The sequence below is a fragment of the Mobula birostris genome, chromosome 2, assembly GCF_030028105.1.
Source record: "Mobula birostris isolate sMobBir1 chromosome 2, sMobBir1.hap1, whole genome shotgun sequence".
In the NCBI taxonomy this organism is placed as follows: domain Eukaryota; kingdom Metazoa; phylum Chordata; class Chondrichthyes; order Myliobatiformes; family Myliobatidae; genus Mobula; species Mobula birostris.
Genome location: NC_092371.1, coordinates 204,727,681 through 204,753,951, shown reverse-complemented (window position 1 = coordinate 204,753,951; position 26,271 = coordinate 204,727,681). Strand labels below are relative to the sequence as shown.

Below are 26,271 nucleotides of genomic sequence, written 5' to 3'. Positions count from 1 at the left end.
TTGATAAAGTCCCACATAGGAGATTAGTGGGCAAAATTAGGGCACATGGTATTGGGGGCAGAGTACTGACATGGACTGAAAATTGGCTGGCAGACAGAAAACAAAGAGTAGTGATTAACGGGTCCCTTTCGGAATGGCAGGCGGTGACCAGTGGGGTACCGCAGGGTTCAGTGCTGGGACCGCAGCTATTTACAATATATATTAATGATTTAGATAAGGGAATTAAAAGTAACATTACCAAATTTGCCGACAACACAAAGCTGGGTGGCAGTGTGAAATGTGAGGAGGATGTTATGAAAATGCAGAGTGACTTGGACAGGCTGGGTGAGTGGGCAGATGCACAGCAGATGCAGTTTAATGTGGGTAAATGTGAGGTTATCCACTTTGGTGGTAAGAATGGGAAGGCAGATTATTATCTAAATGGAATCAAGTTAGGAAAAGGGGAAGCACAACGAGATCTCGGTATTCTTGTACAACAGTCACTGAAAGCAAGCATGCAAGTACAGCAGGCAGTGAAGAAAGCTAATGGCATGCTGGCCTTCATAACAAGGGGAATTGAGTATAACAGCAAAGAGGTCGTTCTGCAGGGCCCTGGTGAGACCACACCTGGAATACTGTGTGCAGTTTTGGTCTCTAAATTTGAGGAAGGACATTCTTGCTATTGAGGGAGTGCAGCGTAGGTTCACAAGGTTAATTCCCGGGATGGTGGGGCTGTCATATGTCGAAAGATTGGAGCGACTGGGCTTGTATACTCTGGAATTTAGAAGGCTGAGAGGGGATCTTATTGAAACATATAAGATTATTAAGGGATTGGACACGCTGGAGGCAGGAAGCATGTTCCCGCTGATGGGTGAGTCCAGAACCAGAGGCCACAGTTTAAGAATAAGGGGTAGGCCATTTAGAACGGAGTTGAGGAAAAACTTTTTCACCCAGAGAGTGGTGGATATATGGAATGCTCTGCCCCAGAAGGCTGTGGAGGCCAAGTCTCTAGATGCTTTCAAAAAAGAGATGGATAGAGCTGTTAAAGATAGTGGAATCAAAGGTTATGGGATAAGGCAGGAACTGGATACTGATAGCGGATGATCAGCCATGATCACAGTGAATGGCGGTGCTGGCTCGAAGGGCTGAATGGCCTACTCCTGCACCTATTGTCTATTTGTTTTTAACTGTGCATAGTAGTAAGTAATACTTTATCCAAGTGTCTCATTGTGCATACCATAGATATAATTTATATGTTCCAATATGTCAATTTAAATCTGAAAGCTGTTAGCCTTTACACACTATATAGGTAATCTCATTGTCATTCATTGCTGCAGTGCCACACCACACTACACTTTGAGAGTACCCTCACCAAAAAACACTGTAAAGGTTCAAAAAGGCTCATAACAAATTTTCAAGGACAATTAAGGGTGCCCAATAAATGCTGACCTTGCTGGTGATATCCAGATATTGAAAATGAACATAAGATATGTGGATAAAGGAAGGACTCCCATACCTAATCCAAGCCATGCTTCATCAATTACATGTGATGACAGTGAGGCACTCAAGTGACATCTGGCTGGGCTATCTTGAGATGAAGTATTGTCTTGGGTAACTGTGGACAGAAAGAACATTTTTTGTCAAACCAATTCATGATGTCTTTGAATATCGTTCAGCTCGTAGCATTATTTAAAAGACAAGAAGGTGAACTGATTTACTGATTTTATGGAGATGAGAATATAGTTTGCTAGTAAGTGGTCTGTGTTAAGTTTGCACATTCTTACTGGTCCCGTGAGTATTCCCCCAGGTGCTCTGACTTTCTCCATGTTCCAAAAAACATGCAGATTTGCAGGTTAATTGACCACTGCAAATTGTCCCCAGTCTGGTAGGGTAATCGTTAGAAGGTTGAGAAAGTAGGTTACAGTGACATTGTGATTGCTCTGAGAGCTACTATGGACATGCTAGGCTGAACAAGTTCTCCTATGCCATAAGGAAATTAGGAAAACATGAGGTGGGAGATCAAAACCTCCATCAGAAAATTGTATGGTCAAGGCACTGGATATTTGGAGGTAGTCTCTCTGGCAACTGGGGTCAAAGGTGGGTAGTCAGAGACTGTGGGAAAATTAGTGAGTGAGGAAGGAAGTAGTGTAGAGATGCACGCTTCAGTATGGTGCCGCTCAATGAGAACATAGTTGTCCGAAAATAGTTACTCTTAGGACAATAAGGGGAAATTTCCGCAACGGTTCTCCAAAGGAATTGCACAAGGAATGAAGTTATTTGATGCAACAGGAAGTGTCTGGTCAACATTCTGGTGTGATGCAAAATCACCGAGAAATGTTATGGTGTTTCACCCCATCCACCTTTTTATTTCAATAGTGTAAAACGAAATGAATATTATTTACCAGAAGCTACACACATCAAAGTTGCTGGTGAATGCAGCAGGCCAGGCAGCATCTCTAGGAAGAGGTGCAGTCGACGTTTCAGGCCGAGACCCTTCGTCAGGACTTCGTTAGTCCTGAACATAAGATATGTGGATAAAGGAAGGACTCCCATACCTAATCCAAGCCATGCTTCATCAATTACATGTGATGACAGTGAGGCACTCAAGTGACATCTGGCTGGGCTATCTTGAGATGAAGTATTGTCTTGGGTAACTGTGGACAGAAAGAACATTTTTTGTCAAACCAATTCATGATGTCTTTGAATATCGTTCAGCTCGCCTCAGTTCACCTTCTTGTCTTTTAAATAATGCTACGAGCTGAACGATATTCAAAGACATCATGAATTGGTTTGACAAAAAATGTTCTTTCTGTCCACAGTTACCCAAGACAATACTTCATCTCAAGATAGCCCAGCCAGATGTCACTTGAGTGCCTCACTGTCATCACATGTAATTGATGAAGCATGGCTTGGATTAGGTATGGGAGTCCTTCCTTTATCCACATATCTTATGTCAGGACTAACGAAGTCCTGACGAAGGGTCTCGGCCTGAAACGTCGACTGCACCTCTTCCTAGAGATGCTGCCTGGCCTGCTGCATTCACCAGCAACTTTGATGTGTGTTGCTTGAATTTCCAGCATCTGCAGAATTCCTGTTGTTAGCGTTTAAATTTACCAGAAGCTTTTTGTTTTACGTGCTGCAATATCTGAGAAGACCCGATGGAAATCAGTGCCTCATGGCTCTTTCTGAATACAGAACCCCTTTACTGACAATCCAACTGCTGTTGACACTATTTATTAAACATAACATAAATTACTTATCCTTTAACGGATGGGACAACTTAATCGCAAATATTCGAATGTCCTGTTGCTTACTGGCTGCCACACAGTCTCCCTTATTTATGCTACAGGTCGATGTACTGCATCTGCAATTAAATGAGCTCTCCATAAGAATGTATTGTCTTAAGAATTGTTGAACACTTACTAGTTTCAGGTGGATCAGGAAAGGCTCCAAAAGTCACGGGAGGGTTTTTTACACCTGCCTTATTGTCCCAAGTTCCTAAACAGAGATCAGCAAAATCAATTCATGACAAAACATAAAACAGTTTGAATTGTTTAACATTACATTTTGAACTAGCAACTAGTTCTACAATTTGCCATTCCCAGCAACAAAACACTGCTATGATATTATGGATTAGAAGTGTGTATCCTCTTAGTTATAAAGTTATACAGCATGGTAACAGGCTCTTTGACCTAACTCATCTATGTTAACTAAGCTGTCTGCTAGAGGTAGTCCAATTTACCCTATCTATATCCATGGCACATATCCCTCTAAACCTTCCCTATCCATGTACCTGACCAAGTGTTCACATCTCTACTACTTCCTCTGGAAGCTCAGTCTATATACCAACTAACCTCTGCGTGATGAAGTTGCCGAAAGATCCCTTTTAAATTCTTCTCCCCTCACCTTAAACCTATGCCCTCTAGTTTTAAACTCCCTGGGAAAAGGACCAGTCTGACTCCCCATGATTTTATACACTATCTATAAGGTTACTGCTTGGCTTCCTACGCTCCTGAGCAAAAAGAAAGTCCCAATCTATCCAGTCTCTCCCTATAGCTCAAGCTCTCCACTTTTGGTAGCATCCTGTGAACCTTTTCTGCACCCATTCCAGCTTAATGACATCTTTTCTATACCCAGGCAACCGGAAATGCAGACAGTATTGTCGTGACTAGATCCCCTTGTAAACTTAGTTAACACTTCCCCAGTCCACTACACCACCAATTCTGACATCGTCCACAAACTTCCTACATCGACAATACTTACTTCCTGCCCGTTTCGTTGCTGGAGCTGAGGGCAGCAAATTGTGAAACGATGAACAACAATGGAGCCAGCACAACTCCCTCCAGTGTTGCATCAGCTTCAGCCACAGCAATTTTACTGAGCGCTCAATCTTAAACCCAATCCACCTACTGACAAGTGGTGAATGATGAATAAAGTTCCGTTAATCCAGCATGCTCATGACTTTGAGGGTGCCAACCTGGTATACTTCTGGACTATTTGATGTTACTCTCTAATGGAGTCATCGAGAGATTTAGCACAGAAACTGGCCCTCCACTTGACTGAGTCCGCACCTAATTAACCCCAGTTTTTATTTTCCCCATATTCCCATCAACTCACAACACTCACCCTACCACTCACCTGCAATTGGGGGCGACCTACGATTAAGCTACCACCATGCTGCCTTTGGAAAGTGAAAGGAAGCCAGAGGAAACCTGCATGGTCACGAGAACGTGCAGCTCCACACAGATCCTACCAGAGATCGAGACTGAAACTTGAAACTTACTCATGCTCCATTACTCTGGCATTGTGAGGCAGCAGCTCCTTGGGTGTCATCGTGTTCTAATTAATACTTTTAATTTACTTTTGCTTCACATGTTATACAGTAGTACGATACATTTCGCAGCAGCCCCACTGAGTTTAAAGTGAGCACGGGAAACAGAAACAAGTCAGTTCAAGGCATCATGGAAGATGGAGCGTGAACAAGTTTCACAGGAATGCGGGAAATGGAACAAGATATTTCAGGGCCCTTGTGAGCTTAAGAGGAACGTCCTAGTAAGTTTACAGGGAGCATGGAAAACAGGTCCCCAGTGAATTTAAAGGGATTGCAGGAATGGGACCCTCCGAATTAAAAAGCAAGAGAAAAGTTCCCACTGTCTTTAAATGGAGCTGGGTGCCCTGGTTCTTAAGAGAAGCATGCAAACTGGGACTTGGGTGTGTCCAAGGGAGCATGGGAATCAAGGTCCCCAGAATGCCAAAGGGAACATGGAACCAGGGATTTGAGCACTTCAAAGGGAGCGTGGGAACAGGGAGCTCCCAATATGTCATAAAAATAAGCATATGGGTACTGGGGCTCCAATGTAGCAAAGGGAACATGAGAATTGGGGGTTCAGAGGTAAGCGGAGCTCCAATATATTAAGGGGGACATGAAAACGAGTGCCCCCAGCATGCTAAGGGGAACATGGGAACTGGGGTTCCGGTGTGTGAAAGGAGCTTAGGAATCAGTAGTGTGTGAACCAGCAGCCAAACTGTCAGGGATTCCTGATCAAGAGGATGGCAGTTTATTGGAATTTGACTGCAGCTCTGTGTCTGAAATTAGACCAACTAGGCACCATACTAGGTCAAGTAGCATCTGTGAAGGTAAAGGGATAGGTGATGTTTTGGAATTGAGACACTGCATAAGGACTGAAAGGGTAGAGGGAAGATAGCCAATACATAGCAGTGAGAAGGAAGTGTCAGACAGAGGACAGTAGTTGACAAGAGGAATCAGAGAAGGGAGGGATGATGAATAGATAGAATCTGGTGGGTGTGGAGCAGTGTTAAGAAAGGTAAACAACAGGAGGGGAAACACAGTTAGATTGGTATGTGAATGATGGGTAGATGCAACCAGGTGGAGAAAGGTAATAAGCTTTGATAAAGACAAAAAAAAGCAAAGGAAAAGGTTGACAAAAGGAAGGATATCTGCATGGACTGACGGAAGTGGGAAAAACATACAAGGAGTGAGTTACATGAGATTAAAAGACTCAATGTTCATACACTTGGTCTGAAGGATACCCAAGTGGAAAATGAAGGTTGATCTTCTAATTTGTGCTTGGTCTCAGTGTGACAGTGCAGAAGGTTGAGGACAGACAGGTCAATGTGCTAATGGGAAAGGGAGTTAAAATGTTGTGCAACAAGATGGCTGTTGGTGGCAGTGCACGGCTGCTCTACAAAATGATCACCTAATCGAAATTAGATCTCACCAATGCAAAGGAGACCACATCACAAGAACTGAACACAATAGACCAGGTTGAGGTGGTGCATATGAATCTCTGCCTCCCCTGAAAGGGCTGTTGAGATTCCTTCCTGGTGGTGAGGGAGGAGATGAAGGGATAAGTGTTGCACCTCCTATGGTGGCAGTGGGAAGTGCCAGGGAATGAGGGGCAAGTTGAAGGAGTTAGGTGGACCAATGAACCATTTATCAGGTGCAAACAACAAGAATTCTGCAGATGCTGGAAATTCAAGCAACACACATAAAAGTTGCTGGTGAACGCAGCAGGCCAGGCATTTATCAGGTGTTTGTCTTTGCATGTGTGCTGTAGGGACAATAAGGTGTCATCCCTACAGTATGTGGTGGTGGTGGGGGGGGATGTGAGGCACAAAGGGAAAACGAGACTTTTTACTATGTATGCTTTGGACTACGGGATTAATGGATTTGTGGCTAAATTTGCCGATGATACAAAGATAGGTGGAGGAGTGGGTAGTGTTGAGGAAACAGAGAGCCTGCAGAGAGACTTACATAGTTTAGGTGAATGGGCAAAGAAGTGGCAAATGAAATACAATATTGGAAAGTGTGTGATCATGCACTTTGGTGGAAGAAATAAATGGGCAGACTATTACTTAGAGGGGGAGAGAATTCAAAATGCAGAGATGCAAAGGGACTTGGGAGCCCTTGTGCAGGATACCCGACAGGTTAACCTCCAGGTTGAGTTGATGGTGAAGAAGGCAAATGCAATGCTGACATTCATTTCTAGAGGTATAGAATATAAGAGCAGGGATGTGATGTGGAGGCTCTATAGGGCACTCCTGAGACCACACTTGGAGTATTGTGTGCAGTTCTGGGCTCCTTACTTTAGAAAGAATATATTGTCATGAGAGAGGGTTCAGAGAAGATTCATGAGAATGATTCCAGGAATGAAAGGGTTACTGTATGAGGAACGTCTGGCAGTTCTTGGGCAGTATTCCCTGGAGTTCAGGAGAAGGGGGGGGGGAATTTCATTGACACATTCCAAATGTTAAAAGGCCTGAACAGGTTAGATATGGCAAAGTCATTTCCCATGGTAGAGGACTCTAGGACAAGGGGGCACGACTTCAGGATTGAAGGGTGTCCATTTAGAACAGAGATGTAGAGAAATTATTTCAGTCAGATGGTGGTAAATCTGTGGAATTTGTTGCCACGAACGGCTGTGGAGGCCAGGTCATTTAAGGCAGAGGTGGAACGGAACGCTGGTGGAGATACAAGAGAATGCAGATCTGGAGCTTGGAGCAATACACAAAACAATGGAGGAACTCAGTGAGTCAGGCAGCATCTATGGAGGGAAGGGGACAGTTGACATTTCAGGTCGCAAACCTTCGTCTGGACTGAAAGATAGAGGGGGATAGCCAGTAGAAGTAGGTGGAGGGGATGAAGCAAGTGATAGGGAATCCAGGCTGGGGAGTGGTGGTGGGGTTGGAGCTTGTTGACAGTCTGATGGGGAAGGGAATGGCACCACAATCTGGAAGGTGATTGGTGAAAGTGACGAAGTTTTCGAAGTAAATGTGGAACGTGGAATGGGGGAGAAAGATGGGGAGGTCAGACAAGAATAGTGGCTGAGGAAAAGTAGTTGGAGGAGTGTGTGAGTGATAGGCAGATGGAGGGGCTGAAGAGCCAGGTATATCAAGAGGGGAAGGGATAGAGGGGGAACAGTTTTTGAAAGTTGGAGAATTCAATGTTCATACTGCCAGTCAAAATGTGAGGCACTGTTCCTCCAGTTTGCATTTAGCCTTGACGTGGCACTGCAGGAGGCTGAGGCCAGACATGTCACTGTGGAAATACTAATTATCCAAACTGCTTTGGTCATATTTTAAGCCACCACATCAGCCAATCTCTGAATGTACAATCAACTTTAAGGATACTGACCTATATTGGAAAAGATGTCCTTTTCAACAGAATCTACAGTTTCCCAGTCAGCTCCACTGCTGCTCAAGTCCTTAGTTGCTACTCCCCAACCTGAGGGAGCCATTGGTTTGTCTGAGGGTCCCCAACCTACAGTGCTGTTGTCTCCACCTCCAGGAAAGTGCCAAACATTGGGCTTATCAGTTGCTTCATTCCAGTTGGATGCTGCATCACCTGCAGAGTCAGGTGGGGCCTTCCATGTAATGGTCTCTGGAAGAAAATGAAGAAGGTAATATCAGGTTACATGCCATTTGCTACAGGACTTGCAGCACTTTTACTATTTTATAGTCAGTTACAAATTGCAAGGTTCATTATTCAGTTCATGTTTTATATTTCAAAACATATCCAGGTAAGTTGCATATCAAAGTATAAACCAGTCAACTTAAGGCCAATATATAAATATTTCAGATAAACCTGAGATACTACAGAGCCGGCAGATCTCCCATCCTCACTGAGGCTCTTATTGATCAGGTACTTCCCCAGGAAAAGACAAGGAAAATTGGCAGCTCAGAGCAATAACTTTATGCAACTTTGAAGGACGCCAAGCAACACACACAAAATGCGGGAGGAACTCAGCAGGCCAGGCAGCATCTGTGGAGAAGAGTACAATTGACGTTTCAGGCCGAGACCCTTCAGCTGGATGCCAATCTGCTACATGAGTGTACCTTCATTCCAGTCTGAAAAAGTCAATCCTCAGATTTGTCCAGGGTGGACAAAAATCCTCAATTTTTGCTTCATAGCTACTAAAAAAAAATTTCTAAACTTTGTTGAGTACATAGACAAGTGGCAGTCCTATTAATCAAACTGAATACAGGTTTCCCCCGCTATCCGAGGTAGAGCGTTCCTATGAAACAGTTCATAAGCCGGAATGTCATAAAGCGAAGAAGCAATTACCATTTATTAATATGGGAAAAAATTTTGAGTGTTCCCAGACCCAAAAAATAACCCACAAAATCATGCCAAATAACACATAAAACCTAAAATAACAGTAACATATAGTAAAAGCAGGAATGATATGATAAATACACAGCCTATATAAAGTAGAAATACTTTTCTGCAGCACTGTCTAGTGCAGGGAAAATCTCATGGAAGCGCTCTCGGCAAAAACATGGCGCAAGCGCTCTCAGCAGAAACATTCTCTCCAGTAACCTTTAAGCTATGAAAGCTGCCAAATCATACCAAATAACACATAAAAATACACAGCCTATATAAAGTAGAAATAATGTATGTACAGTGTAGTTTCACTTACCGGAATCAGAAAGACTCCAATAAATTGCAGTTTCGTCACAGTTAAACACTTGCTTATATGAGTAACCACCTGACGCAATTGTCAGTTGCCTCTGATCTGGGCCGACATTTACGTGCCGGGCGGCACGTAATTAATTACGCAAACAAGAGGAATTCTGCAGATGCTGGAAATTCAAGTAACACACATCAAAGTTGCTGGTGAACGCAGCAGGCCAGGCAGCATCTCTAAGAAGAGGTACAGTTGATGTTTCGGGCTGAGACCCTTCATCAGGACTAACTGAAAGAAGAGCTAGTAAGAGGTTTGAAAGTGGGAGGGGGAGGGGGAGATCCAAAATGATAGGAGAACTCAGGAGGGGGAGGGACGGAGCCAAGAGCTGGACAGGTGATTGGCAAAGGGGATACCTCCTCTTATTTACCCCTCGATCGTGACCCCACTAAGGAGCACCAGGCCATTGTCTCCCACACCATCACCAACTTTATCCGCTCAGGGGATCTCCCATCCACTGCTACCAACCTTATAGTTCCCACACCTTGCACTTCCCATTTCTACCTCCTACCCAAGATCCACAAACCTGCCTGTCCTGGCGGACCTATTGTCTCAGCTTGCTCCTGCCCCACTGAACTCGTTTCTGCATACCTCGACACGGTTTTATCCCCCCTTGTGCAATCCCTTCCTACCTATGTTCGTGACACTTCTCACGCTCTTAAACTTTTCGATGATTTTAAGTTCCCTGGCCCCCACCACTTTATTTTCACCATGGATGTCCAGTCCCTATATACTTCCATCCCCTATCAGGAAGATCTCAAAGCTCTCCACTTCTTTTTGGATTCCAGACCTAATCAGTTCCCCTCTACCACCACTCTGCTCCATCTAGTGGAATTAGTCCTTACTCTTAATAATTTCTCCTTTGGCTACTCCCACTTCCTCCAAACTAGAAGTGTAGCTATGGGCACCCGTATGGGTCCTAGCTATGTCTCCCTTTCTGTTGGCTTTGTGGAACAATCTATGTTCTGAACCTATTCTGGTATCTGTCCCCCACTTTTCCTTCGCTACATCGACGACTGCATTGGCGCTGCTTCCTGCACGCATGCTGAGCTCGTTGACTTTATTAACTTTGCCTCCAACTTTCACCCTGCCCTCTAGTTTACCTGATACATATCCAACACCTCCCTCCCCTTTCTAGATCTTTCTGTCTCTATCTCTGGAGCCAGCCTATGCACTGATGTCTACTATAAGCCTACTGACTATCACAGCTATCTGGACTATTCCTCTTCTCACCCTGTCTCTTGCAAAAATGCCATCCCCTTCTCGCAATTCCTCCGTCTCTGCGGCATCTGCTCTCAGGATGAGGCTTTTCATTCCAGGACGAAGGAGATGTCCTCCTTTTTTAAAGAAAGGGGCTTCCCTTCCTCCACCATCAACTCTGCTCTCAAACGCATCTCCCCCGTTTCACGCACATCTGCTCTCACTCCATCCTCCCGCCACTCCACTAGGAATAGGGTTCCCCTGGTCCTCATCTACCACCCCACCAGCCTTCGGGTCCAACATATTATTCTCCGTAACTTCCGCCACCTCCAACGGGATCCCACCACTAAGCACATCTTTCCCTCCCCACCTCTCTCTGCTTTCCGCAGGGATCACTCCCTACGCGACTCCCTTGTCCATTCGTTCCCCTCCCCCCATCCATCCCCACTGATCTCCCTCCTGGCACTTATCCTTGTAAGCGAAACAAGTGCTACACATGCCCTTACACTTCCTCCCTTACCACCATTCAGGGCCCCAAACAGTCCTACCAGGTGAGGTGACACTTCACCTGTGAGTCGGCTGGGGTGATATACTGCGTCCGGTGCTCCCAATGTGGCCTTCTATATATTGGTGAGACCCGACGCAGACTGGGAGATTGTTTTGCTGAACACCTACGCTCTGTCCGCCAGAGAAAGCAGGATCTCCCAGTGGCCACACATTTTAATTCCACATCCCATTCCCATTCTGACATGTCTATCCATGGCCTCCTCTGCTGTAAAGATGAAGCCACACTCAGGTTGGAGGAACAACACCTTATATTCCGTCTGGGTAGCCTCCAACCTGCTGACATGAACATTGACTTCTCTAACTTCCGCTAATGCCCCACTTCCCCCTCGTACCCCATCCGTTATTTATTTATATATACACATTCTTTCTCTCACTCTCCTTTTTCTCCCTCTGTCCCTCTGACTATACCCCTTGCCCATCCTCTGGGTTCCCCTCCCCCTGTCTTTCTTTCCAGACCTCCTGTCCCATGATCCTCTCAAATCCCCTTTGCCAATCACCTGTCCAGCTCTTGGCTCCATCCCTCCCCCTCCTGTCTTCTCCTATCATTTGGATCTCCCCCTCCCCCTCCCACTTTCAAATCTCTTACTAACTCTTCCTTCAGTTAGTCCTGACGAAGGGTCTTGGCCTGAAATGTCGACTGTACCTCTTCCTAGAGATGCTGCCTGGCCTGCTGTGTTCACCAGCAACTTTGATGTGCGTTACCTAATTAATTAGCTTGTTTAGTTCGGCTTTTCCCTTAAAGATGTGCTGGGTGAGTCCTGGCTACCGCTGAACCGCTGCATTCTTCGCGGCAATGTATCAGTCAGCGGCCCGGAGGTTGGGGACCAGTGCTTAAACTTTGAAGCTGCCCTCTCCTCAGAAACCAATCAAACCACCCATGACTACCTTTAAATTCCACTTTCATCACCATCGTCCAGTGCTTTCTGTTTCAGCTTATTAAAAAGACTGACTAATTTATCCTTAAGTATAAGAAAACTTAACGGTGTACAACGGTGATGGGTGTACAACGCTTTGTACACCCATCAATCCACTCAAGCAATAGACTTACCATTTTATCCATTATTGGATGCTGACTAAGAGAGACCACTTTGCTATGAGCAGAACCAGCAGTAACATTGGCAGCTTTCAAAATTCTTTCTCTCTGCGTATAAACAGTGTGAATGGTGGACACAGGCAAGTTCAACGCGTGGACAATGTCCTTACTTCGTTCACCATGATCAAAACGCTTAATTATGTCTAGCTTTATGCTAAGTGTAACACCCTTACGAGCTCTTTTAGGTTTTTCCGATACCTTAGAACTCATCTTGCTAACGGATGCACAAAATAAATCGAGATAAAGCACTTGTTTAAGCAATACTGGCTAGAATGCGGTTCCGGGGGAGGAGCTTGGCTGCTCGGGCGCACGCTGCCTTTTTTCGTAACAGTGAAAACACCTTCTGTTAGCGAAAACAGGTAACTAATGTAGGTCTGTCCTAACAGCGAGATGTCGTAAACCGAATGTTCGGAAAATGGGGGCCACCTGTATCTGGAATAAACCAGTGACCGCTGCAAAAGGGCAGCTGACAACCAGGGAAAGACCTGGTGACGGCCTGGAGAGACTTCTGACAGGAGGGATCAGACCCCATTGGGGCTGGCATGGGCTAGCTACTCGTGCCAGTAGGATCCATCGCTAGACAGCGCATTAGATCCACCCATTTATTGCTATGAAAATGTCAAGACGAAGAATACCCCTTGACTCTGTGAGAGCGGGGCGCAAGATGACTCACTGACAGACGGCACGGTAACAGACCAAGGACATGACATGACAAAACAGACAACTAGCACGGCATTTGACATGAGCAGCAGCTCCGGCAGGACACAAACTACAATGCTGTATCTGCAGCTGGACAAAGATAATGTCAGAGAAGGGGATTAAGATCCACCAGGGTAGGAAAAAGTGCCTGAGGGAACTCGGCGAGGGGCCTCGCATTGACCATTACCTTCTAAGAGGTAGGTCAAGTCAGTCGAATGAAGCCCAGTGGCAGGACAAACACCACAGCCCACAGGGTATCAGCACCCCAGGCAATGCTCAACCAAGCACAGATCCACCAACGGACACGAGTCCAGAGCCCAACCAGCCACGGCCAGCAGCAGAAAGGAAGATGAAAGGACGGAAGACTCAAATCTTGTGGCCTAAATCCTGCCAGAAGAACGAGTGGGAGATCATCAACACAGACCTACTCCATCTTCTAGAAGGACTGAGGGGAAGTATGGAAAGAAAACTGGAGAAGAGGGGAGACACCATGTACAGCTATGGGGTAGAGAGATTTGGAGTGAGAAAACAGAGGACACAGAAGGAACCTTCAGTCCAGCTTAAGTCTAGGAGACAGCAAGAAATCGAAAGACTGGTGAAGGAAAGGAGATAGTGGAGGAAGTCCACAGAAGGGGAAAGGAAAGGACTCGAGGTATTACAAGCAGAAATAAAGCAGTGCTTGACAAAGCTGCGAAGAGCAGAATGCTTGAAAAAACAACGTAAGAGGAAAGAACGGGCAAGGGCAAGCTTTTACAGAAACCCATACAAATTTGTCAAAAGCCTCTTTGGCAAGGAGAAGAGCAGGGTCCTTAGAGTACCTGTGAGGGAACTGGAGGAACACCTGAGGAAGACCCACTCTGGTAACCAGAGGCATGAGCCAGTCACCATTCCGAATGACATGCTACCAATCCACCCACCTGCGCACCAGATGGACGTAAGGACCCCTACATGGAGGGAGGTGGAAAGTAAAGTTAAATGAGCAAGATCAGCATCAGCTCCAGGGCCCAATGGCGTCCCATATAGGCTGTATAAGAACACCCTGAAATACCTCTGGAATCTAATTAAGGTGGCATGGGGGAAAGGAAATATACATAAGGCATGGCGAAGGGCAGGAAGGATACTAATTCCCAAAGAGAAGAATTCCTCAACAATCAGTCAGTTCCGCCAGATCAGTCTCCTGAATGTGGAAGGAAAGATCTTCTTTGGTGTCGTGGCTCAAAGACTCTCAGCCTTTTTGCAGAGTAACAACTTTGTCGACGCATCAGTGCAGAAAGCAGGACTATGTGGTTTCCCAGGATGTCTGGAACACGCAAATGTCACCTGGCACCAGATACAAACTGCCAAGAAAGAAAAGAAAGACCTGCATGTGGTCTTCCTAGATCTTGCCAATGCTCTTGGGTCGGTGCCTCACGAGACTCTGCGGACAGCTTTCATCTTTTTCCAGGTTGCAGAGGGCATTACAAAGCTGGTCAAAGCATACTTCCAGGATCTGCAGTTCTGTGTCACAACACAAGATAACACCATCACATGGCAGCACCTTGAGAGAGGCATAATGGCGGGCTGTACCATCTCTCCTCTGGCATTTATCATGGCAATGGAGCTCATTATCCGAGCATCACAATGGGTGGTCAGACAGAAACGCTTGAAGAATGGGCTGCGTCTTCCTCCAATCAGGGCGTACATGGATGACATGACCACAATAACAACAACAAAAGCATGCACCAAACGCCTGCTGGATAAACTCCAGGGAAACATCAAATGGGCACGAATGGAGATCAAGCCCAGTAAGTCTCGCAGTATCTCAATTGTCAAAGGCTGGCTTACCGACATAAGGTTTAGTATCAATGCCGAGCCAATACCAACTGTCCTGGAGAAGCCCATCAAAAGCCTCGGACGTTGGTACAACACAGACCTCAGAGACACAGAGCAGGTGGAACAACTAAGGCAGGATACAATCAGTAGCCTCAAGCTAATCAACAACATGGCTCTCCCAGGAAGGTTGAAACCTTGGTGCTTTCAGTTTGGACTGCTGCCCCGACTTATGTGGCCAATTACCATATATAAGGTCACTATGTCTCATGCAAATCGGCTGGAGAGGCTGGTGAACTCACATGTGAGGAAGTGGCTTGGGCTACCAAGATGCCTTAGCAGCATAGGGCTTTACGGGAACGGAGCCCTTTCTCTGCCAATTTCTGGCCTGGTGGAAGAATACAAATGTGCCAAAGCAAGGCTGGAAATGACACTCAAAAAATCTTGGGACCCAATCGTAAGAGGCGTTGCTTCTGCTCTAGCAACAGGGAAGAAATGGATCCCAGTCGCAGCAGTACTGGACGCAGAAGCTGCCCTCCAACACCGGGACATAGTGGGCTATGTCCAACAGGGCAGAGGAGGCTTTGGCCTTGGAGTGATGAATCCTACCTGAAAAAAGGCTACAACAACTGAACGTCGACACCTGGTGGTGGAGGAGGTGCGCTACCAAGAAGCAGCAGCCAGATGTGTTAAAGCAATATCCCAAGCCAAGCAAGGCTGCTGGATGAGGTGGGAGGGTGTTGAGAAGAGGAAAATCACATGGAGTGAGCTGTGGAGTATGGAGTCAAACAGACTGAGCTTCATCATCAGAGCAACATATGATGTCCTGCCCTCTCCTACAAACCTAAATCTTTGGCTGGGAGAGGATCCAGCCTGTCCTCTGTGCGCAGTTCCGGCATCCCTCAAGCACATTGTGGTTAGTTGCAAGACCAGCCTAACACAAGGCAGATATACCTGGCAACACAACCAAGTGCTGAGGTGTTTGGCAGCTGAACTTGAGTGTAACCACCAACGCCAGGCCTCTCAATGCCCAGACAACGGTCCCACAACTACCATCCTTCATCTGGAAGGAGAGAAACTGGGGGCTAATGCCTTGCCTCACGACTCGTACCCACTGAGTGCAGCCAGGGACTGGGAAATGCGTGTTGATTTAGGCCAGAAACCTACCTTCCCATCTGAAATTGCAATGAACAACCTGCAGCCCGACCTGGTCCTTTAGTCCAACGCCTGTCAGCGCGTCTTTATCATTGAGCTGACGGTCCCCTGGGAGGATGCTGTGGATAAGGCTTACGAATGGAAAAGGCTGCGATATGCCAACCTTGCAGTTGAAGCAGAGGAGCAAGGCTCAAAGTGCGCCCAGTTGAGGTGGGGTGCAGGCGCTTTGTAGCCAGTACCACCGTAAGGCTGCTGAGAGAAGTAGGAGTCGGAGGGCAGGCCCATAGGAAGGCAATCAAAGCACTTGCTAATGCCACCGAAATGAGCAGCCACTGGCTGTCGCTGAGAAGAAGGGATGCTGCCTGGGCTGCCAAGTGACCGTCTAGAGACTTGGCAGCCCAGACAGCATCCTGATCAGCCTGTGATGGGCCTGCCTCGGCTGAGGGTGTCTTGTGATAAAAGGTCAAAACACCCAGTGATGTCGAGCTACACAACTGAAGATGTGTCGTAATGGTAGTAACATCATCTAGTGGTCATCTTTAAAAACTACTTCCACTCAAGTCAAGTGCAGTGCAGAAACCTTAGGGATTGGAACATCCAGTCTTATTAAGCAAACTTTAAGACAAACCTACCAGGGCAGAGTATTTAGAAAAAAAACTCTCAAGCTCCTTCTTTGTTTTTGCCAAACTTTACAACCTGTATAAGCTGTGTAACCGCAAACAACAGGAATTCTGCAGATGCTGGAAATTCAAGCAACACACATCAAAGTTGCTGGTGAACGCAACAGGCCAGGCAGCATCTGTAGGAAGTGGTACAGTTGACGTTTCAGGCCGAGACCCTTCGTCAGGACTAACTGAAGGAAGAGTTAGTAAAGGTTTACTAACTCTTCCTTCAGTTAGTCCTGACGAAGGGTCTCGGCCTGAAACATCAACTGTACCTCTTCCTAGAGATGCTGCCTGGCCTGCTGCGTTCTCCAGCAACTTTGATGTGTGTTGCCTAAGCTGTGTAACCAACAGCTTGCAGAAAGTAGAAAATTTTGACTACAAATAAAGAATGGGTGCATATAAAAAAGGGGGAAAAAAAAGGAAAAAAGGTTAATGCTTTCCAGTTTATTAATACTTAGAAATGTTAAGATGCCAGGAGAATCTTTCATCAGAAATATACAGTAACCAAAGAACAGTTGACCAAGTCTGAGCTAATCACAGAGTCAACTATACATCAGGTCTGACTAATTTTTGAGGATGACATTAACACATTGGACAGAGGAGCATTAATGGATGATGCTTATTTGGATGTTTAAGACCCATCTGACAAGGTTAAAAAAAAAGGATTATTCACATACAGTATGAGAAACAATACTGTAACTCCAGTTGAGAGGTAGGACTCTGGGTGAAGAAATGTACACTGTGTATTAGATTGATGAAAGAAGCAAGTGCTATGAAAGGAAATGTAATAAGCTTTCAACTTTTTAACCATTTATCATCAGTTAGATATCCACCTTAGACATTTACATGAAATTAGGAGTGAGACAAAGGGAAAGAAGAAAGGAGGCATAAATGTACATGTTGAGTTAAACACTGGCAGACAGAGTTCAATGGAAGAGAATATAGCCATCCAATATGAATCTAAAACACACACATCAAAATTTACTCCTAATAGTGCGAGACTAAGAACAATGTGGGTGTGCGGGAGGCAAATGTCTCTGTGCCTGCAGGTGACTCAGAAAGTATGCGCAGGTATTAAACGTAAGATTATGTGAATGTGGATCTCCACTTCAATGGGGCTGCAGTAAAAGAAATAGTTCCCCAAGAAATAATTTAGTGATAAATGTCTCAGTCAGACTTTATGTTGGCTTAACGTACTCAATTTTGGGCATTTCACCTCATGAAAGCTTTATTGGGAGGCACGGGGCATTTAGTAGAATGATAACAGGATGCAAAGGTTTAATTAGATGCCAGGTCTCAAACTGTGGCTTTGAGGTTAGAAAGTTGAGGAGTGATCTGATCATTTAAATTGATACAAATCTTTCATTGGAAACAGACCATATAATTCCTTTGATGGGAAAATCCAGAATAAAAAGGGGTTAGGATTTAAGACTGAAAAGGCCAATCATGAAATGCACATCACATAAAATTACTTCAAATGTGGAATCTACATGAATACAGGATTAATTGAAATGTTCAAGACAGAGATATGGATTTTTTTTTAAAGTAAGACTGTTAAATGATATGGATCATAGGCTGGTAAATGTGCTGAGGTGTAGATCAACTATAAATTATAGATTAGGCACAAGAAGCTGAATAATGTACTCTCCTTCATGTGTCACTGCCCCTACAAGTCTGAACTAAATACAATTGGTTTTAAACTTTGTACAATGACTTGTGCTTTTGAATAACATCGTGGTTGCAGCATCCTACTACATTTTTCTGCATTAGTAGTTTTTGGATTACTTCTACTAACTCATTTCTAACTAACTGTATTTGTTCAGTTATTGCCCAGCAACAGTGAATAAGGGAGCAAGTGGACTGCTTCAAGCAAGAACTTCATTGATTCCTCTCTATTCTGAGGAATGGAGGTTCTTGGCAATAGTTTAACAGTAATGACTGCCTGGGAGGAAGTTGACTTCTGAGCCAGGTGTGACCTCAATTCTGAGTATTAAAAATAGAAGCAAAACTTTCAGTGATACAAAGCTATATTTTAGATCCCAACAAAGCATACAATGCCTGTGGTTGTGGTTACCAATTTTATTATCTCAATATCCATAATCTTACCCTGCAGCTTCTCTTTCCATTGCTGACTGGGCCTTCAAGTTAATAACAGCTTCCCAAAGGAGCAGTTGAAAAAAATGCTCATTTCCCTCTCCACTAAAACAAATTACAGGGCCTTCTTGCACAACAACATCAGGGAAATACACTCTCTAGTAAAGTTACATGAAATAATGGTGCTTGGCCAGCCCAAAACCCTGGAGAAATAACAGTCTTGGGAAAAAGACCTTACATGTCATATCTCAGACACCAGGTGTTCACTTTACAATAATGGCAATCTCCAGATGTCATCTCGACTTCTACATATATAAACTCCTCATATATCTGCCATTGAATTTATTGTGGTAGTGCTTTTTCCTAGGTTTTCTTTAATGGAGGAATTAATTACTTCATTTAGTTTTACTCTCAATGTGTAAGGTCAAGGACATGAAAACAGTGTTATCTGCTTTGGAAAATAGAATTGCATAGTAAGGAACTGCTAAGATACTGGTATTGGGACTGACCTATAGTGTCTTTGTATACCACTGTAAGATAATCTGCAAGGGACAAGACCACAAGAAATTGCAGTGTTGTTGACATTGCTCAGGCCATCACCAAAACCATCCACCCTGTTAGAGTGATTTTGGGTAGATGATTCATTTACACTTAAATGGCTTGGCCACCAGTCTTCTGTTTGACAAAGTACTGTGGATTGAGTTCATAACAATGCATTTCCTAAAAGCTGTGAATACCAGACGCTGCTGACGCCATAGTGTGACCAGATGCTGTAGTTTCGAAGACAGTATTATCTATACTTTATAAATATGAATTGTCCTCTATGTTAGCACGTAAAATACCAAATAAATGTATTGTGGATTTAACTTGCATTCCTAAAGGCTGTGAGTACCAACCCAGACATGCAGGTGTCAGGAGGAAAGGATGAAGTCAGAAGGTATGATGTTTTATATGTAGCTTCAAAAGAAAGCATTGTCTATACTTTGTAAATGGAGATTGCCCTTTGTGTTTAGCAAATAAATATCGAGCCCACATTGGGCTAGTAGACCTTTCCACCGAAAGCATCTCCGTCCGTATGATGCCTGCTGTACCTTGTTTTGTCAAATAAAGAAACTGCTTTGAAACTAGCAGTAACTCCCTCTCCGGTAATTTTATTCACGCCACAACATTTGGTGTCAGGAGTCAGGAGTGGGATACCTTCGTGACCCATCGTGTGGCCAGTGTTCCTAGTAGTCTAAGTTGGTGAGTATTTTCCTAAAATAACACTCACACTTAGATCTGTTCGGTCGGTTGTACACGGGAACACGAGGTACCACAAACGCGGAGAGCTGAACTGGTAGATATAAAAGTAGTGTGTGCATGTGTGTTTATGTAAGTGAGGAAACTTTGCGTGTTAACTTGGTGAGACAGAGCCACCAGTTGCGAAAGGTGGTAACTGACGGTACGGTTTGAGACGCCAGAGTAGGAGCATGTATACTTGTTCAGGAGCTACATTTTAGTGTATGCGTTTGCAATGTGATGCAAAGGATTCAGCAGGCATCCTGAGTTCAGATACCCAAAAGTGGCAGACTGTGGAACACATACTCTGCAGTTTTAAGTATGTACTGTTTAACTACTACTCGTCTTTGATATTTTGCATAGTGTGGGAATTGGTATGGAGATATCTCAGGGAGAGGTTTTACCCAGATATATCTGCCAGAATGGCACCTATTGAGGTCAGGCAACGTCAGGTTGAGAACTCTAATGATCCGAGCCAGACCTTGACCTTGATTATGACTATTCATAAGCCCTTCACCCCCGGGGAGAAAAGAGCATTTTGTCTGAGTTGCCCTCACTTAAAGTCGCCTGTGGGAATTCAGAATTCTGGCGCAAGCTCGAGAAAATGGTTGAAGTTCACCAGGTGCACCCTAAAGATATACATGCGTTGGTAAAAGTGAAATGCCCGAGGAATATGTGGGACAGGATGGCCCAGGGGGTGCAGGATGATACATGGGCAGCTACCGGGAGCACCAGTAATGAAGAAGGATATCACTCTTTTAAAGGGGAAGTGAGGCAGCAGCTGGGGAATGATAATGGCAGTGACCCAGAGGGCTGATGAGACAACCATGGATTATGCAGAACGTAAATACCGAGTGTACGAGGAGTATTCCGGGTTGGATAACCCAGGGAGGGATGATCAATCTTCCCAAAAATGCTGAAGGAAGGCCTGAGCTCAGCCCACCAGGAAGTTTTAGATTTAGACATAACCGTGGGGTTCAACTACTCTGCGATAGTTTCATGGGCCAGTGAGATAGACCAAAGAAAAGGCAAGAAAAATCGTAAAGTGGGTATAGTAGATGCGCTGCTGTGATGTCCCGGAGAGTTTGTTTTGCTTGCCGGCAGCCAGGGCACCTAGCAAAGGACTGCCAGACCAGGCTTAAGACAGTGAAGGAGTTGATATGCTACAGCTGTGGCCTATCGGGACATGGCTGGAGACAGTGTCCAAAAGGGAGGGGGAAAACCCAGGTGAAGGTCACAGCAGACACCCAGTCACTCACCCCAACAGCAACCAGTCTGACTGTCGATCAGATCAAAGAAATAGTAACGGCGCCCCTTAGGGCAGAAAAAGATGTGGCAGCGGGCTCCACTGCCAGCACTGGTGACCTGCCGATGTACACAACGGCATTGTTAGGGGGATGGCAATGCAATATGTTAGTGGACACAGGGGCATCAGTATCGATAACAGACTTACCCTTACCAACAACCAGACAGGGCAGTTATATCAGGGGTGTAGGAGGGAAAACAGTAAAAACAGAAAGGAGCCAGTCGCAAATACTAGAAATCGGGGGAGTGCAGCTTCCAGTGTATTTCTGGGTATGTCCAAATAATGAAGGCACGATCCTTGGAATAGACATCCTAAGGGAAGCAGGAGCTGTTATAGATTCGGGAAAGGGAGAAATAATATGCACGAGTCAGGGTCAGCGAACACATACAACTAACAGAATACACAACCTGCCTAGCATAGTGGCAGCTGCCCCGATCATCAAAGACCGCAGCCAGGATGGGGTCTATGGGTTACCTTGTCAGCAGTTCCCAGCAGTGTGGGCTACACACAAGCAAGATTGTGGTCAAGTAAAGATAAACCCAGTTAAAATAGAGGAGGGTCTGTATAAACCCCCTAAGCAGGACCCTATAAAAACTGACACACTGATCGCTGTTCAGGGTATAGCGAAGGAACGAAAACACAGGGGATACTCAGAGAGACTGCAGGCACTCCAGAACAAACTTTTCCCAGTTCCTCCGAGAGCAGACAATACTGCCAATAAGGCAGCAGGGGAACAAGAGAAGATTGCAACTAGCGGGGCACTGTCTACACCACCCCGAGCTACCTGCCAGCCTAGTCATCATATGGGAACCCAAGCATGGGAGGATGAACCCTGGGCGCCCTCCCAAGACTACGGTCAACATGCTCCGAGAAGACAGTGGCGCGGCTAATGAACTGAACACACTGATGAGGGAGAGGGAGAAGTGCAGAGTCCGTCATCGTGCCCGACGCCGGCCCCCTAGGCCAGAGTCAACATAGTGGTAGTAGTAGTAAGAACAAGAGGCAATTGAAATTGCAAGTGTGCAGGAGGAAGCAACAGAAGCCAGCTTAGTAAAATTATATGAAGAAGTAGAGACAGAAGAGAATGAAAAATGGAGGCAAAAAAAGGAGGGAACAGATGGGTGCTGAACACATGGGGAGGAAAGAATCGTGGTGGCCCCACCTTGTATTAGATAGATACTACTAAAGCTATATCACGGGGCGATGCATCAGGGAAGGCAGAGGATGATCACAACCCTCCGGCAGGACTGGTGGTGGCCAGGGATGGGCGGGGACGTTGAGAAATTCTGCCGCCATTGTATCACTTGTGCCCAGCATAACCCTGGTAAGGGCAGAAAGCTACAGCTGGCAAGTCAGCCTTGGCCGAGGGGACCCTGGGAAAATATCCAGATAGACTTCACAGGGCCCCTGCCAAAAAGCAGGGGGAACTACTGTCTAGTAATTATGGATCACTTCACCCGGTGGGTAGAGGCTTTCCCAACAAGGGACTGCACCGCCTGCACTGCTGCCTGGATCCTAGTTCGGGAAGGACATTTCATGGGGAAAGTGATGAAGGAAATGTGCCCACTGCTAGGGATTCGACAATGGTTCCACGTACCCCACCACCCTCAGAGTTCAGGGATGGTAGAAAGGATGAACCGAACAATCAAGAATGCGTTAGCCAAAGCTATAGCCAAGACAGGAAAGACATGGGTTGATGTATTAGCAGGAATCCTGATGAGATTGCGCGCAACCCCAAACCACACGTTCGGTCTCAGCCCCTATGAATTATTGATGGGGCGAGCAATGTGACTCCTTTATGGGGGTAATTACGGGTTGCAGGGAGCCTGGGGTTTACAGGGATAGAATGACCCAATATGTGGAAGACGTTAAAGTGTTGAAGGACTGAGCGAAACAACAGTAGCGAGTCGCTGATCAGAGAGAGCCAGAGGGAAAGGAGATAGTCCTTCCCCAGCCCAGCAACCAAGTCATGGTGAGGGTGCTGCTGGAAAGGCCGGGGTTTGCCCCCCAGTGGATAGGACCACAGATGGTACTCTTAACCAATGATATGTGTGTCTGTGTACAGACTCGGCGAGGCAGCCAGTGGAAACACTGGACCCAGATTAAAGCATATGACTCACCCTCTTGTTGCTCCCACAGACAGAACAGGGGATCAAGTGTACCCAGTAACCTGAGAGAGGAACACCAGCCAGCCATGCCACACCTGACCACAGCTGATGAAAACATACCCGGAGAAAACGCAAAGGCAGAAAACGCCAACAGTGTGGCAGAAGATACTGAGAGCATGTTGGAAAACCATGAATAGCCTACTAAAGTGTGATGATGATGGTACTCTGTAAAGAAGGCTGGTTGCTGAAGGTAGATAATTAATTTTATAGCATAGTATAGAAAATCATTGGAAAATAGATGGGGAGGAATTTTTACGTTAAAGCAGAGACGGCAAGTTCCACCACTTCGATGGCATTTCAGATTGCACATGGCATCTGAAAGCAGTCATCCCCTGTCTGAAGAGCTGAGCCCTTTTCGGCAGTTGGGCCAGTGATTGACTGGACAGATCAGAAAGGGGTGCCACCGGGGAGAGGTCCTTGCAGACATTTACGTAGAGGCCGCCCCAACCCCTTCCTGTACGTCGATGAGAGAGCCTGTGGGTGCTCCTGGAAGGGGAGGGGTTTCAGCGACCAAAGGATGAAGGGCTGAAGACAAAGGAATGTGATTAAGCTGCAGTCAGCCTGCAGGGAAAGAGCCGACAGGCACATGGAAGGAGCCGCGTTTCTAAAGACTTGGAACAGCCTCTCTGCTTAACATTTGGTAGGTAGCGATTAGGGAATGCTAGGAAAGATGTCGAGGCACACAAAATTGTGGGGGGGGGGCAGATTTTCGAGACAGGGTGTTTTTGCTGCCCTATTTGAGTAGTTCCTCCTAGGTTGGCCTTTCCTGGTACAAATTTATTTTTGTCCAGGAGGGCCAAGAGGAGGGGCTGTTAGAGCGATTTTGGGTAGATGATTCATTTACTCTTAAATGGCTTGGCCACCAGTCTTCTGTTTGAAAAAGTACTGTGGATTGAGTTCATAACAATGCATTTCCTAAAAGCTGTGAATACCAGACGCTGCTGACACCGTAGTTTGACCAGATACCGTAGTTTCGAAGACAGTATTATCTATACTTTATAAATATGAATTGTCCTCTATGTTAGCACGTAAAATACCAAATAAATGTATTATGGTTTTAACCTGCATTCCTAAAGGCTGTGAGTACCAACCCAGACAAGTGGGCGTCAGGAGGAAAGGATGAAGTCAGAAGGTATGATGTTTTATATGTAGCTTCAAAAGAAAGCATTGTCTATACTTTGTAAATAGAGATTGCCCTTTGTGTTTAGCAAATAAATATCGAGCCCACAATGGGCTAGTAGACCTTTCCACCGAAAGCGTCTCTGTATGATGCCTGCTGCACCTTGTTTTGTCAAATAAAGAAGCTGCTTTGTATCTACCAGTAACTCTCTCCAGTGATTTTATTCACGCCACAACACACCCCACATTAACTGTCTACACGTCCCACTGCCTCAAGAAGGTTGCTAACATAATCAAAGATATCTCCCACCCTGAGTATTCTCTCTCCTTCCCCTTCCATCAGACAGAAGCTTGAAAATGTGAATCATCAGATTCTACCCTGCTGTTATGATTCTTGAATGAACCTCATATGAAAAAGATGAATTCTTGACCACTCAGGTCTACCCTGTCACGAGACTTGCATCTTATTTGTCTACCTGCACTGCACTTTCTCTGTAATGGTAACACTATATTCTGCATTTCTTTTTGTACTACCTCGATGTACTTATGTTTGGAATTACCTGTACGGATGGTATGAACAACAAAGTTTCTCACTAATATATCAGACTGTCTTCCAATTAGGAAAGCAAACACCAAAGTCACTTTTAACATAAGTGGATTTAAACACAAAAATAAAGATGTTCTGCTGAGAATCATACTTGGAATATTGCACACACATCTGCCACCCTTATCCTAGGAAGGACATTCATGCAAACTTCATTAGTTTAGTAGATTTCCTGATTCATAACAGTGAAGTTGAATAGAAATTGCTACCAAACTATCATTATTCAAAAGAGGCAATCAAGAAATTGGGGTCATTAATCTTTGCTTTTGAAAATGGATTTGTGGAGATAATGGACAGTTGTGCAGCAAATTCTTTCAGATGCCAGACTGAACATCAAGTGCTTTCTGCAGATATACAAGTACCTGGGAATGAGGAGCTGGGATAAATCTCTCACACTTATAAAGATCATGGCTGACCAAATTGTAACCGTAACTCTACACTCCCCTTAACTTACAGTAAACTTTTAGCAACTTACTTATCAATTAGCCACCTCTGCCTTAATAAAAATATTGCTTCCACTGTGCTTTGATATAAAGAAAAAATACTCATGATCCTCTGAAAAAAAAATTACACTGCATCTGTCTTAAATGAACAACTTCTTGTTTCTAAAAAGAGACCTCCAGTTCTAGATTCGTCATCTCAATATTTGCCCTGTCATGATCTGGTAGGGATCTTACCACTTAATCAAATCCATCCTCACTGCAAGATTAGCTCCTCTATCCTTTCCTTGTGGTACAAACAGCCTATTCCAGGTATTAATTTAATTACTTCTCTGAACAGCTTGTAACACATTATTAACATTCTTCCTTTTAAAAGGAGATCAATACTGTACACTGCATTCTGTGTGAAATTTCTAGAATCCATTATAATCTCCACTTTTGTTCTGATGATGTACCTGAACCTGAAATATTAATTATTCCTCTTTCCACAGATGCTGCTGACTCGCTGAGTGGTTCCAGTATTTTCTGCTTTTAGATTCATAGAGCAATGTAGCACAGATAAATGCCCTTTGGCCCACACAGGCTATGATGACTATAGTGTCCACCCATC

The 26,271-nt window shown here is 45.1% G+C and overlaps 1 protein-coding gene across 1 annotated transcript in view; it reads right to left on the bottom strand.

The window, feature by feature from the left end:
* Positions 1-26,271, bottom strand: part of LOC140194018 (uncharacterized) — a 117,334-nt gene that overhangs the window by 31,351 nt on the left and 59,712 nt on the right. Inside the window, exons 5-7 of the mRNA XM_072251337.1 lie at positions 8,135-8,380; positions 3,403-3,477; positions 2,535-2,633 (exon numbers count right to left, since the gene is read on the bottom strand). Of these exons, the coding sequence (XP_072107438.1) occupies positions 2,535-2,633; positions 3,403-3,477; positions 8,135-8,380 (420 nt within the window). The remainder of the gene's footprint in view (positions 1-2,534; positions 2,634-3,402; positions 3,478-8,134; positions 8,381-26,271) is intronic.